The sequence below is a fragment of the Hippichthys cyanospilos genome, chromosome 7 (assembly GCF_059441005.1).
Source record: "Hippichthys cyanospilos isolate Australia breed blue-spotted pipefish chromosome 7, RoL_Hcya_1.0, whole genome shotgun sequence".
In the NCBI taxonomy this organism is placed as follows: Eukaryota; Metazoa; Chordata; class Actinopteri; order Syngnathiformes; family Syngnathidae; genus Hippichthys; species Hippichthys cyanospilos.
This window is the reverse complement of record NC_142375.1, coordinates 1,937,129-1,953,219: the sequence shown is the minus strand read 5'-3', so window position 1 is coordinate 1,953,219 and position 16,091 is coordinate 1,937,129. Positions and strand designations below refer to the sequence as shown.

The 16,091-nt window shown below is 40.2% G+C and overlaps 1 protein-coding gene across 3 annotated transcripts in view; it reads right to left on the bottom strand.

The window, feature by feature from the left end:
* Nucleotides 1-16,091, bottom strand: part of mad1l1 (mitotic arrest deficient 1 like 1) — a 107,667-nt gene that overhangs the window by 44,498 nt on the left and 47,078 nt on the right. For all 3 annotated transcript variants that reach the window (XM_088419256.1, XM_088419257.1, XM_088419255.1), the window contains one exon: nucleotides 6,967-7,053. In XM_088419256.1, the coding sequence (XP_088275382.1) occupies nucleotides 6,967-7,053 (87 nt within the window). The remainder of the gene's footprint in view (nucleotides 1-6,966; nucleotides 7,054-16,091) is intronic.

The following is a 16,091-nucleotide window of genomic DNA, read 5'->3' as shown; positions in this document are numbered from 1 at the left end:
AGTGGAACGAGCTTGCTGTGCACGGTATGGAAGAGTACTACATGAGTACGCTGCCAGGCGCTACACCGCACAAGCACACAGATTGGATAATTTCCCACGGCACACCTGACAATATCTCGCGGCTCACCACAGTGGTTGAAAAACACTGCATTAGACTAACCGGGCTAATGGGGGATGTTGAGGAATCTTGTGGGATGGAGCAAACTGTTCTGTTTTCCTGTAATTAGCGCTAGCAAGCAATGACAAAAATGTGGAGTTGTCCACATATTTGGTATTATTCAATCAATTGTTTCACTTCTGGTGTATTTTGAGCTACTATGACACCCGTAGCCATACAAATACCGTATGTTCTGCACTATACGTCACACCTAAAAGCCTTCAATTTTCTCTAGAGCTGCTAGTGTGTGTTATAGTCCAATGCGCCTTATGCAGTGCATAAGCTGCCAGTTTTTATGTTTGTCGGACAAAAACATGAAATGAATTGATCGCTAGGTAAATTGGGTTTTTACCTTTGCATTTCAGTTAGAAATATATTTTTGACATCCTGTTTAGGTCATCTAATTTTGAAACAATTTATATGGGAACAAGTAGCAAAAACTCAAGAGTTTTTGTAAAAGAAAGTTTATCAAACAAATCCAGAAACTGTTTTAAATTAACAAAACAAAATTTTTGAAGGTTTTTGGTTGCAATTTGATTTAAAAATGTATGTTTAGTATTTAATTGAATAATAATTATATCCTTTAAACTCTTGATTCATCTTGGTATTGATCTAAACAAGTGCTTCTCAATTATTAGGGACCGAGCAGCTACCGCTGCGAGAGCCCTCTTGTTTTTCTCCAATTATTATTACAAGGGCCCGAGCAGCTACCGCTGCGAGAGCCCACTTGTTTTTCTCCAGATTATTATTATTAGGGCGGGAGCAGCTACCGGTGCGAGAGCCCTTTTGTTTTTCTCCAGATTATTATTATTAGGGCCCGAGCAGCTACCGCTGCGAGAGCCATCTTGTTTTTCTTGATATTATTAGGGCCCAAGCAGCTACCACTGCGAGAGCCCTCTTGTTTTTCTCCGGACTGTGCAGAACTTTTTCGTTTTTGAGGGCCTAAACATGCACGAAAAGTCACCAAAATTTGCACAGTTGTCTGGCCTGGTGAAAAATTTGATATTTTTGTGTTTCCTAAAACAATGCAAGGTCGAAAAGGTGCAGCTGGTCCCGGCCCGTTTAACCTAGAGCTACGAAAATTTTTAGGCATATGTAGGACCTAGAGACCTACAAAAATGTCAGCGTGAGCCATGTGCTCAGATGTACAGAAAAAGAATTATGATTTTTTGAATGTGCATTTTTGGCCCATTTTTGCACGTTTGCAGGTCCCAAACTGCTGCTTGTTTCTCCTAAACGCTTTACCCAATCGCCTTCAAATTTGCTGTGGTCCATAATCAGACATAGGGGCACAGTTGGGCAAAATTTGGTAAAGATCCGCCGACATATATGATAGGGGCGGGGCTTCAAATTATGTGTTCAATTTTTCCTTCGCCAAGAGTGACAAAAACTTTAATAACTCTGATGTATAAGCTTAAAAAAATCTAAAACTTCACAGACACATGAAGACTCATGCCTTTAACACCTTTGAAAAAAAGAATTGAAACAGTTACTAGCGCCACCTAGTGGTTGATAAAAATGTCATTTTTTAAACTTTCATGTATTGTGCTCAGTCTGTTTGGTGAGTCAGATGTCTCACCAAAACAAAAAAAGTGGCTGTATATTTGGCCCCAAAAAGGCCTTATGAGTGGAAAATAGCCTCTCACTCCCGGTTTGTCCTAGAGCTACAAAAATTTGTAGCCTTATGTAGGACCTCGAGTCCTACAAAAAAGTCAACGCGAGCCATATGCTCAAACGTACAGAAAAAGAGTTATGAATTTTTTAATGTGCACTTTTGGCCCGTTTTTGCTCGTTTGCAGGTCCCGAACTGTTCTTTTTTTCTCCTCAACGCTTTATTTAATTGACTTCAAATTTGCTGTGGTATTGTATCAGACTAGGAGGCACAATTGTTCAAATTTTTGTGAAGATTCGCCATCAAATATGTTGCGGGCGGGGCTTCATTTTATGCCTTTGATGTTTACTTTGCCACATGTGACACAAACCTTTATAAAAATCTGAAACTTCACAGACACATGAAGACTCAAGCCCTTAACACGTGTGTTTAATAATTTCTTATGTGTTTAATAATTGCTTATAAGGCCATCTCGTAGCAAACAAAAATGTCAGTCTGACGTCTCGCCAAAACGAACAAAGTTACCGTATTTGGACCCAGATGGTCTTATCTTTTCTAAACTTCATATATTTGATGGGTTTCCAATGCAGAACACACTTATCAACGTATTTTTTGCCGTAGTGCGAGCGCCACCGAGTGGCAGCCGAAATTATAGCATTTTTTAAACGTTTTTACGTGTTCAGCTGAGCCGTTTAAAGGAATATAGCTGAAATTAAGTCTGACAAGCTTCTAGACAGCCCTGCTGACCTCCACCAAATTTTACGAAGTTTCGATAATGGGCGTGGCCTATACGTCCATTTTCATTCCGAAGCTTTATCGGACCAGTAAAAGCTCCTGTAATTTGACCCAGATGATCTGATCTTCTCACAATTTCACACATTGGTTGTAAATCTATTCCTGAAGACATCGACAAACATGTAGTCCAGTGTAAAGCTAGCGCCACCTAGCGGCTGCAAAAAATGTCATTAGTCGAAGGATAACAGTCAATCCTGTTTGGTTTGACCTACAGCTATGAAACTTTTTAGGCATATGTAGGACTGTAAGACCTACAAAAAAGTCAATTGTAGTGATGTGCTAGGATGTACAAAAAAACAGTTATGCATTTTTTAAATGTGCAATTTTGCCCCGTTCTTAGACATTAGCTGGTCTCAAACTAGTGCCTTTTTCTCTTAAACAGTTAACCCCATTACCTTCAACTTTGGCATGGATCATTATCCGACTGATGGGCACACAGAGTCCAAATATCGTGAAGATCTCATGACATATGAGGGTGGAACTTCATATTATGTTTCATATTTCCTTCGCCAAGAGTGACAAAAACCTAAATAACTCAGCTTCAAGCCATCTGAAACTTTGCCCGTACTTTAAAAGTCATGCCCTAATACAGCTATGTGATAAACTTCCAAATCATTTACAGCGCCACCTAGTGGCCATTGGCCACAACTATTGCCCTCCAACAAATAGTATGATGTTTGTTTGATGATGGCCGTGGCAGCGCAAAGTCACACAACTGTAACAATAAAATCTGCAGTAACTCAACCCACATTATTCCACCTTCTCTAAATTTTACATATTTGATAAAAGTCCTGCACTGAAGTCATCTACAACTCATTGTTCATCGCTCATACTCCTACTTGTTCATACCCCGACCTGTTCATACCCCAACGTGCACAGGTCTGCGAGGGCCCTTTATAGCTGCTTGCAGCTCTAGTATATATATATATATATATATATATATATATATATATATATATATATATATATATATATATATATATATATATATATATATATATAGAGCGTAAACATTTTGAGGCCCCGCCTACTCTCCGCGCTTAGTATAATTAAGCTAATTATCTATAAACAATTGAATAAGTATGTCTAAAACTGTATTCTATTTAATGTTAACAAAAGAAAGAAACAATATAAATCGATTTTCAACAACTGTTAACTACTTTTTACAGTGTTTATACAGGTTACAGGTTAGTCTAAAACGGAAACAAATAATTGCATCAAAGTCTGAAATAAGGAAATATTAATGCCAAACCTTTTGGCTCGGGGCGCCAGATTGATTTTTTTAAATTTGACAGCCGGGCCAGGACAGCAACAAGATACAAAAAAAAAAAAAAAAAAAAAAAAAAAAAACCCATTCTGTTAACAGTACATATCAAACATACATAGCTAAAGTGTTATACCGTGACATACCGTAAAATATACTTTTTATTGAGAAAAATGTTGTTTATCACCCTTTTTAGCCAGTGCATCAAAGTGTAGCAGTAATCCTGTTGTAGCAATTCTCAGAACAGATCTGAGGTGTTCATTATTCATAACACTCATAACACTCAATGGCCAATCTGTGTCATTCAGCTCTGGAAAATTGTCAGCTTTTTCAAGTAGCTCCCAAAATGAAATAATCTCCTGTTTGAGCTCCCAGACATGTTGAAATACTTTTCCTAAACTTAACCAGCGGACATTAGAATGGTACAGTAACTTAGTGCGATCATTCATTGCTTTTGTCCAGTGCCAAAGAATATAATGAACATGATGCTGATTTATTGTTCAGCTTGCAATTATGTGCTCGTCAATTACGTCAATCAGACAAGTCACTAAAACTGCATGATGAGTAATTATTTTCAAATGTGTTCTTGTTCTCTATGGAATTATATTAGTGTCACAATTGCGAGCGCGCAATAAAAAAAACAAATGAGCGAAGAAATTAATACTGAGCGAGCGAAAACAGATTTTGAGCGCAGGAAAAAAACTATTGAAAAGAAGTTGCTCACTCAAAACGAGATTGTGTCAACACGAACTTGGGAGGGAGAAGGTAGACTTCTTTGGAAACAATGTATGGGCATTACTTTTAGTATTATTATTATTGCTATATCATGTTATTTGACAGAACTACCTTGTTAGTTTTTGTACTTTAATGATATAAGCCCACCTCCTCCCACTCAAGTCGATGTGACACACTCTCGTTTGCTCATTCCGGGTGAACACAACAAGCAATCTCATTGAACACCAAGCTGTCAATCAATGTGCTTTAACAAGCTCTGATTGGCTATCTTTGTGGCACAAACGTAACATGTGAACAGAACTGAGCGCACGCAGAGGACGACTCGAGCGGGCAAGAGCTCGATGTTGAGCGAATAAGATGTTGAGCAAGGGAGGGAGGAGTATCGCAAGCAAGATGTTAAGCGAGAGCGGGCTATTGGGAGTGAGCAAAAAGGAATTTTGAGCAAGCAACTTCTTTTCAAAAGTTTTTTTCCTACGCTCAAAATCTGTTTTCGCTCGCTCACTTTTATTTTCTGCGCTCAATTTTTTTTCTTTTGCACGCACACCATTGTGGCACAAATATAACGCTATAGTTCTCAGGACATAAAATACTTGAGGTCTCGACCTTGCACTCTTTAAGAAAGTCCTCTTCAGAGAAAGGCTTGCTGGCTTTGGCTAGTTTGAATGGTAGTAATGTCTTCGTGTTAGCTTCTTTGATGGTCGCTGTTCATAAAAAGATGTTTTGCCTAGCCTGCACACGAGCTACCAACCTGACAGTGGTAGCTGTACATTCTTGTGTTGAATTGTTGCTGGCATAATTAGACACCTTGGTGGACAAGTGATGGCTGCTATTATATTATATGCGTCCATTCTTCCTTAAATACTTGGCACTAACTGTCACTTTTTTTTTTTAAATGTCTCATTTGCGCTATCCCTCTCTGGCTCTCATTCTTCCTCGAGGGTCTGTAAAATCACGTCACTATGCCTACTGCAATACCTGGTGTTGGTAGTCTGTTATAACAAGTCAAAATGAAATGAATGGTATTGTTGCGGAGAGAGAGTGGTTGATCATGCGAGAGAGAAGGAGAATGTGAAGAAAAGACGACGCATGCGCATGAAGAGTTCTGGGTCTGAAAAAAAAACGCGTTAACGTATAAAAACAACTGTGTAAGTGCTGTGCAGCTCTCTGTTGTATTTACTAAAATAAAAGTGACGGTTGAGACCGGCGCTGCCTCCCCGTTGCCGTCTGTACCGCTTCGAGCGGTCCTGCGAGGGCTATTTACCCGGACGGGCAACTCCGGCCCTGGAAATGAGGTTTCCCCCGTATCTGGTATCTACGGCCACCAGATGAACGGGAACGGATAACAGTATCATTCAAACCAAACCTTAATTCTGTGCCATTACAGGCAGACCAGATTAAAAAGACCAACGGGCCGGATCTGGCCCGTGGGCCGTAGTTTGCCCATGCCTGATCTAAACAGTCTTTTCATGTAATCAAGAGATATTTTTGCCCATTCTTTTGATACTTCTTTCCACAAATCATCCTTATTCTTCATTTCTGATTGAAAAGTTAGACTGACTTATTTGATTGTTTTGTTTTGATTTGCTTTAGAGCAGCTCCATCCAGTCACTGCAGTAGCTTTTATTCCATGAGCCTTATAATGTGCGGCGCCCTATACTGTATATGAAAACACTTTTAAAATAGGCCATTCAATGAAGGTGTGCTATGGTAGTAGATCTTGTTGTCTCTCAATACAAACAAGATAAACATTGCCTTTCACTTTGTCTTTGCCAATTTAACTCATCGAGCAAACATAGTTTGCCTTCACTTTGTCAACATGACAAATTGCGAGAAACTAGCTTAATCGTCGCTTAAACACTTTAGAATGGAGTAACATGTCTTGCCTTGTCGATAGAAACGAGGCAGCATGCAGTATCAAAGTCACATATCTTGTCTTTTGCCTCGAACGAGCTCAACATGTCAACATATATGCAAGATAAACGAAATGAGCGACCTATCTTGGCTCCCACCAAGAATTGTGGATCGATGACGTAGCCCGAAAACAAGTTGCGCGTCATGCCTTCTCAGAGATAATGTGCTGCATTGTGTCGGGCCTCATTGATAGGAAGGTAATTTTAAAAGGAGGAGTGGGGGGATAGTTACACCCCCCCTGCTTGTTTCTAATATTTTATAATGAGGCCAATACGGCGGAAAACCGAGACACTCATCAGCTAGCTGATGAAAGCTTTCGGAGGAAGCGTGTGCATGTGGGCCTCCCCGCAGACTTTCACCTCGGCCGAAAAGAGGACGCCATTAATTAGGCCTGCGTCTGCACGTGAACACATGCATCACTGCTAATTAACTTGGTGACCATTAAGGAGTGTTCTGAGATACGCTTAAATGGATGTTGGCAAGGGGACTTACTGGCTGTTGAGAAAGTAGTTCTGTTCTTTTAGGGCAATTTCCCTTTGCTGGATCTGTATCACCTCGCTGGACAGATCTTGTGGTTTCCTGTACCAAATAACAGCGAGATGAAAAGATTGAGCATGGAAACACAAATTTCTTTGAGACAAACAAAATCAGAAGAAAATATACAAACATAACAGTTTAGTATCATTATGCCATAGTTGTCAAACATATGGCCTGCATAGAGGTTCAGCCCAGCCTGCGAGATAATTTTCCGAATCGCCATAAATCCTGAGCCGTTTGAGCTTGCAAATTATTTTCAATAGATTTTGAAATCAGAGAAGAGGGGCTCTGTGTCGATTACGCATCTATTGCGGTAGCTGGCATGTTTCTTGGTTTTGGGAAGGCGGACACGGTGTGTTGTGATGGTGCTAGAGGCTGGATGCACCTTTTTATGTGTTCTAAATTAAGAACGGAAATATGCTAATAGAAAATGTCTGTTCATTTACTCCAATTTAAAGAAAAATGCTATTTGAGATATACACTGTATAGAGAACCAAAAATATATTTTATTATTAGCTTGATGTTTATTTATGTAGTATTGTACTGTAGTACTGTATTTTTCGGACTATAAGCTTCACCACCATATAAGTCGCAGCAGCAACAATCTAACCCCAATTTTTTTTTTTTCACATATAAGCCACATCGGACTAGAAGATGCAGGTCGTAACATCAGATATTTGCTCAGACGGTTTAATGGAAGTTTTGTGATTTTTAAAACTTTTATTAAAAACTTTTTTTTAAATTGATCCCTTCAGCTAGTGTGAACATATAAACACATTGCACATTATTTACATATACAATCACACACACACACACACACATATATACATATATATATATATATATATATGTATTTATGATATGATATATATGTATTTATGAAGTGGACCCCCATGTTACAACGCCCCTGACTTACATTATTTTCATGTTGCGAACTGGAATACTGATTTTTTTTTCATCCCCTCTTTAGGACATTTTCCCGGATTTGACCCAAAACAACTCATGACCCTAGGGGCTTGGCTGTATTTTTGTTGTTTCGTCTCTATCCGCAGGCGCTTTTAGGTAATTACACTTATTTTCATTTGCCGTCCCTGCAACACATCACTACAAATCTGGTCTGCTATTTGTCGGCGTCTCCTCACTGAGATGGTGGTCTGCTATTGGTCGGCCTCAACTGTTTTAAAATGGCGGAACGGTAAAGCTTTGTTCGATTGTGAGTGGTTACAAAATCGTATTTATTGCACATTTTACTGCTGAATTCAAAGTAGAAAGGGTTAGCCATGGATCCAAAGATTGTTAGTGATGTTCAAGAGAGAAGTAAGAAGATGATTTATATGGAAACGATGCTAATAATCCTTATTAGAAAATAAGGGCATAAAAAGCGGCACTCAAAGGTAAATAAATCATTTCTATGTTTTATTTATGATGTTTTCTGATTGTATACATGTATATTATATCTAAGTTGCACTCACTATACTATTTTGGTACCAATTTTATATATATATATATATATATATATATATATATATATATATATATATATATATATATATACTGTATATATATATGTATATATATATATATATATACTGTATATATATGTATATACATATATATATATATATATACATATATATATACTATATATATATATATATACTATATATATATATATATACTATATATATATATATATACTATATATATATATATATATATATACATATACATATATATATATATATATATATATATATATATATATATATATATATATATATATATATATATATATCATTGTGATATAATGATACTAAACTGTACCAAAATATGTACGTACAATTTTGATGTTTTTACCTGGTGTTCTAAATGCATTTGCTATTTAACATAGGTTTGGATTGCCTGTAATACGGCAAATTCGCCTTACGACCCCCACCGTGGAACAGATTAATCTCGTAACACAGGGGCTCTCTCTCGCAGCTTTTAGTCCAAAAAAAAAAGCACTTTGTTTTGTGTTGTGGATGCGACAAAGACCAGAAACGTTTTCCCTATTGTCCAGCTGGGAGGCCGGCGAGATTAAAGCCTGCTTACGGCGCCACGAAAACACACATACACAAACATTTATCGCACACAGCAGAAGGTCACATTGGTAAGGCAAGGATAAGAGCACAACTAGCGGGTAGCGTCACGGCCCAGGTCATGCGGTCGGGATCATACATATTAAAAATTGGTACCAAAATAGTATAGTCAGTGCTACGTATATATAATATATTTGTATATATTCAGAAAACATCATAAATAAAAAAGGCTAGGCTAGCTTAATATTCCTTGATTATCTACAGCTTCGTTTCCGTATAAATCATCTTCTTACTTCTTTAACATATATAGCAATCTTGGGACCCATGGCTAACCCATTCAAGTTTGAATTAAGCAGTAAAATGCACTATTTATACGGTATTGTTACCACTCGCAATAGAACAAAGCTTTACCATTCTGCTGTTTTGAAAAGAGTGAGGCCGACCAATAGCAGACCAGCATCTCCGTGAGGAAACGCTGACCAATAGCAGACCAGCATTGTAGTGATGCGTTGCATGGAGGCAGTCAGGCAAATGAGCAGAAAATAAGTGCAATTACCTAAAAACGCCTGCAGATAGAGAAAAAACACAAATCCAGCCAACCTCCTAGTGTCATGACAGTTGTTTTTGTCGCAAAGCGGGGAAAATACCGTAAAGGGGGGATGAAAAAAACTCAGCATTCCACATCGTAACATGAAATAAAACGTTAAGACAGGGACGCTGTAACCCGGGTGTCCACTGTATTTCTCGATTATCTCCAGCTCCGTTTCCATATGTATCATCTTCTAACTTCTCTCTTTAACATCACTTGGAATCTTGGGACTCATGGATAACCAATTCAAACTTGAATTAAGCCCTTAAAATGCATGATAAATACAATATTGAAAGCACTCTCACACAAGATCAAGTCTTTAGGCAGCTATCTTTGTGACTCCATGCGTCGACCAATAGCAGATCAGCATCTTCGTGACACCATCCCAGTGACCAATAGTAGACCAGTATCTTAGGGAATCGAGACGCCAACTAATAGTAGACCAGCATTGTAGTGACGCGTTACAGCAGAGGCAGTTTGACGGCAACATAAAATAAGAGCAATTACCTAAAAATGCCTCAAAAGGGAGGCAAAACAATAAACAACCAAGCGGGATAAATGCCTTTAAAGAGGGGACGGTCTCTCGCACACCGCCATACTGGATGTAACCCCAGCCCATGATTTTGCCCCAACCAAACTTCAGTTTTCTGAGTGAATCTCGGATCTATGCGGGCTCCAGTAGGTCTCCTGCAATATTTGCGGCGACTGTGGTGTAATTCAAAGACCAGGTCTCATGGAACTCTGCTGAGGTGGAAATAGGCCTGGCTTTGGATTTTTGAGCCAACAACCAGTCCTCCCAAGCAGGTTCTTTGTCCCTTTTCCACTGCAGCAGAGCTCCACGAGACCTGGTCACCTGAAGTCCCTCTGTCAACCAGAACGGACTGTCAAATTCTGTCTGGAAATGGCCTCCATGGTCCAATCAGTGCCCAGAAACCAGCATTTAACAAAAGACAATTAATAAACAGTGTGGCATTTGCCAAGGCCCCGCAGCCTGTCAAAAGGATGGACGCTGGAAAAGTGGCAAAAGGTGGATTTTTCATACGAATCTTCTATTGAATTACACCACAGTCGCCGCAAATATTGCAGGAGACCTACTGGAGCCCGCATGGATCAGAGATCACTCAGAAAACAGTGAAGTTTGGTGGTGGCAAAATCATGGTCAGGGGTTACTTCCAGTATGGGGGTGTGCGAGAGATCTGCAGGGTGGAAGGCAACATAAATAGTCTGCTATATCAACAAATCTTAGCTGCCACCTAAACATAAAAAGGGACAAATTCTGCAGCAGGATGATGCTCCATCGCATACTTCAATCTCTACCTCAAAGTTCCTCAAGGCAAAGAAGATCAAGATCCACCAGGACTGGCCAGTCGAAGTCACCAGACATGAACATTATTGAGCAAGTCTGGGGTAGGATGCTAGAGGAAGCATGGAAGACGAACCCCTCGCATGTCACGGAGATGCCGATATGCTAGTTGTCATATAAGGTCACAGTCACGGTCTCAGTCACGGAGATGCCGATATGCTATTGGTCGATTAAAGGTCACAGTCACGGTCTCAGTCATGGAGATGCGGATATGCTATTGGCCGGCGTCACGTCAAATTGCAAGTGGCGGTAAAGGAAGAAGTAAGAGGATGATGACAATAGAAACGAAGCAGGAGATAATAAAAAAAATACGGAGGTGCACGCATAGTTAACCTTGCTAGTGAGTATGGCCGTAACCGCTCGGCAATCTTCTAAGGGCAAGACTTTCCTTTCCAGTGGATGGATCTCGGTCAAAAACAAAATGGAGACGCTTCTTCTATTATGGATTAACAAGAAGGAAATCGCCGGTGATATGTTCTCGTCTAAGAAAAGTTCTCGTTTAAGAAAAAAAACTAAATCAATTCTGCGGGTTCGTCTCTGCCCTACCCACCACCGGCTCAAGTCACGTCGCCCCAAAGGTACGTGTCAATCGTCAAAATATGAACTCCTTGGTACCTTGGCCTTGTATCCAGATCAATAGGCTGACATGGCGCGGCCGTCCTCTGGGGTATTACGGAAAAGATGTCACGTGGACCATCTCAATCGGTTCCAAATCAATCAGGACCCGCTATGTTTGTCCTCCACGGCACAACGCGTCAATTCTGATGGGGAGAAAGCTGATGAGTTTGAAGTGGAGAAGTGGTAGGGCCCGGATTTATGCTCCTTTGCTGGGGGTAGTCACGCAACCAAACTAATCTCATGACTAAAGTATGAGGCACCGTGAATCATACGATGGAATAACTTCAGTGATTCCGCACAGCCCCAAGAGCCAGCAATCGGCCTCAAAACAACATCCGGAGCTCAAAAATGAAGGGAAATGCACAATTTATTACCTCTGCATTGCTTCCTCTTTGCAGGATCACACACAAGCTACTTGGAAAAAAAAGGCAAGGGGAAAAAAAAAATGGCAGATATGGATTTCCGACGTATTTTTCTTTCTCCAACTACCCAAAGCAGTTAGCAGCGGCTAACTGGCTGAACTTCTCCATAAATAATGCCTACATCCTGGTGAGAAAATTCAGGCATGAGCAAAAGGTGGCTAGCTTTCAAGTTTTGACCTTGGTAGCGGCCTGCAGTTCAAACAACTAAGCAAAACATAGTGTCTAAAAACATTGGTCTCAAATTCCAGTCCTTGAGGGGCGAAAACCTGCATGCTTTTGATCCTGCTCTATTAAACACACCTGAATCAAATGATTAGTCTAATTTTCAGCCTCTTGCAAAGCTTTCTGATGAGCTAATAAATTGAATCAGGTGTGTTAAGGAAGGAACGAAGGAAGGAAAGAAAGAAGGAAGGAGGGAAGGGAAGGGAGGAAAAGGAAAGATAGGGAGGAAGGACAGGAAGGAAGTAAAGTATGCGAAGAAAGAAAGAAAGAAAGAAAGAAAGAAAGAAAGAAAGAAAGAAAGAAAGAAAGAAAGAAAGAAAGAAAAGAAGGACACAAGAAGGGAAAGGAGGGTGGAAAACCAAGGAAGGAATGGCAGGAAGGAAGCAAAGTAAGTAAAGAAGGAACCAAAGGAAAGAGGGAAGGGAGGGAGGAAAAGGAATGATAGGAGGGAAGGACATGAAGGAAGCAAAGGAAGGAACGAAAACTGGCGGTGAAACAAAATCTTGTCTCTTTGGTCCTTTCTTTCCTTCTCATGGCATTTGAAACATCTTGAATGTAATCCCTTTAAACTCTTGCCACCACACAAGGTAAATCCAGCACAGCGGGTTCCTTCCCAAATTTTTCTTTGCTGTTTGAACCTTATCGTTCCGAGTCACTCATGCAGCCACCCATTGCCAGTGCCACTTGCGTTGCAGTCCGTTCTTTCGGGCTTTCATCCACAGCCAGCTGCCGACGCTTGACGAGAGCGCTGGGAGCACTCTACGGGAAAGCAGCAAAGTGGACACCAAGTGACGATGAGCTGCGCCTTGTCATTGTGACAAGATGCGGTGTGCCGATAGCTACTTGAAGCAATAAGCGCACTTGAGATAAAGCTCATCTGAGCGCGACGGTGGCACACCGAGCTCGACGGGTCAGCTCCCTCTTGGCCTAAGCATGTGGCGCATCTTCTGCAGCTGCGCCAGCTTCTGCGAGCGAGACAGACGCAGGAGTGAGTGCGCTGAATATTGATTTGCAGTGGGCACTGAGAAAGAGGCACAAAAATGTCTTCGCTATATGTTCAGTTTGTTGGACAATATAGGTCACAGTCTAGAAATGGCAAAAATGAATGTGTGAAAACCAAGATGGCAGACCATGCAATTACCATTACCGATAACAGGTAGAGATACTACTGATAGATCACCCCCCTAAACAAAATGACGTAATTTGGTGGAAAGATTTTATATATTCCTTGAGACCATTTTCTTTCTTTTCATATAAAGAACTTCAAAACAACCGTTGCTACATACGATATGCTGCATGCACATGTGGTACAATCAGCGAAAGACGTACTAACACAAATTATTGCATTTTCCGAACTATGAGGCACACCTAAAAGCCTTCAATTTTATCAAAAGATGACAGTCCGTCTTATCTGCTGGCTGCCAACAAACCCGAAGAGGACGGGAGAACGCATGAGTTACTCCTATTAAACATATTATATATTAAAGTGGGCTTGTTTGTTGGATTAAGTTGTTTCAACTGTTAAAATTTAAATAAAGATTACAACTTTTAGAAGTTTATAAACTCTGTAATTTTTTGCTGCTCCAGACACATTTTTTTGAGAGGGGGGTGGGCAAAGTGGCTCTTTTGATAAAGAAGGTTGCCGACCCCTGATCTAGTGGATGCTTAATGCAAGCCCGGCCATGACTGTAGCCTCTATTCTACTGTATGTGCCTCACAATGCGCTGTGCCCTATGTATGAAAAATTCTTAAAATAGGCAATTCATTGATTATATGTGATGCGTTTTCACAAAATTGTGTCTCAGAAACTGAAACTTGACATTGATATACTCGTCTAATGCTATACTCAATTCCTACTAAAATGAAATTATACAAGGAAGTAGCTCAAGCTTTGACAAAGTAACAGCTTTATGAATGTTGCCAAATACCTCATTTAGAGAAAAACGCACTATAAGTTTTTCCACAATCTTTCAATGATGCACATCCTCTAATAATCCCTTTTTAAACTTGCGGTTTATGCACTGTATTGTCTCAGTTCACCAGTTCAGCCACCTCACTTCCAGCTTCACCACACCTGCTCAGCCCTCCTGCTAATCAGCCTCGAACACTAACACCTGCAACCACTTACTCGATCAGTATAAAGCCCGGTCACTTCCCTCCACAACCCGCCAGATCGTCTCTATGCGCTACGCCGAGCTTTCCAGCAACTCCTCCTGCCAGCCTGCCTGTTGTCCGACCCTGTTCGTCCTTGACCACCCGATTGCCTGCCGAATTGACTGGATCCTTGGTATTTCGACCCTGCCTGCCTCGGACCGCTCGCTAGCCTGCCGCTTTAACCAGTCTGCCCAAGTCCCCTTTCCGTCCGCTTTCCTTTGCCCGGCTGCCAGCCACACCCCAGTTCCCCTGACTCCGGAACCCCCCAGACCTCTGTACCACGCTCCCGTCAGCTCTCACCACTACCTTCACCTTCTGTTCAATAAACGCTCTGCCATTGCCCTTACCAGTTCATGCGTGCTCTTGGGTCCTCTCTCCGTCCGTCGTAACACTGTATGAGGCGTACTGGATTTTATATTTTACTTTATAAAATCTCGCTTTCTTTTACAAAAACTTGTGGTTTTTACGCAATGTCACCATATGAATCTTCAAAATTGGAGCATGTATAGAATATTTTAATTTCAAACAGTGTATTGTGAAACTTTGACATTGTAAAAAAAAATACATCACAACTGAGTTGCGGGGGAAAACTTTAACAATTCACATAGCGATGAGGTTTTTTTTTGTTTCATCCCCCTAAAAATGAAAACTCATGGTTTATACGCTGTATAAGGCGCACTGGATTATAAGGCACACTGTCAGCTTTTGAGAAAATTGAAGGCTTTTCAGTGCGCCTTATGTGGAAAATAAGGTACAGGAAATGAAAGAGTACCTTTATAAACTGGACAGCTTGCAAGATCTACAGTACATGCAAAAAATGGTGACAAAAAAGATGGCTGTTTGGTTTGGCTTTAATTTCACAAATAAGAGGATTGTACTTAAACAGAAGTTTTACAATCATATTTTTTGTGGGCGGTGTTATCTTCATTTCAGATGTCGAAAAGGTTTTATGGTTACCAGTGATTTGCAATCCCAGTGGATGCAAGAGTCACTCCCGTGTGTGACTTGAGAACGAAAGTGATGAGGTGCAAGTTATATTTAAATTTTTGTTTGGTTTATGAGGTTATGTTCTACTTAGCATTCCATTTGTACGGTGGCCCTAAAGTGCAAATTACACAAAAGAAAAACTAAGCATACATAAAAGGGTAATCGGAAACAAAAACGCTTTACAAGAGAAGCACCCCAAAAAAAGGACACAATAAAAAAGATCATGCAAGAAAAAAGAAGCAAGAAGCATATTACTTAGTCTAGTAATTCATTGCTACTGTATTCACTCGACATAAAAAATGTGCACATGCCTAATTAATATTGGTAATTTATTCAAGTGTAGCTTCAGTGAGCGGGTAGGAGCGATTAGGAGGAATGAAAAGAAATCGTTAAGTTTATAATTTTGATGATTTAGGCCTTGTCAAAGTCAAAGTCAAAGTCAAGTCAAAGTCAAAGTCAAGTTTATTGTCAATTTCTTCACATGTGCTTAACATACAAAGGAATCAAAATAGCGTTTCTCACTATCCTCTGTGTTTTACATGTACACAAGACAACGCATTGTCGGGAGAGCGAGTGGCCGCTGCGTATACACGCGCCGCCATCTTATGTAAGTGGTAGCACTGAATAATTAGCCAACAAAGGCGTAG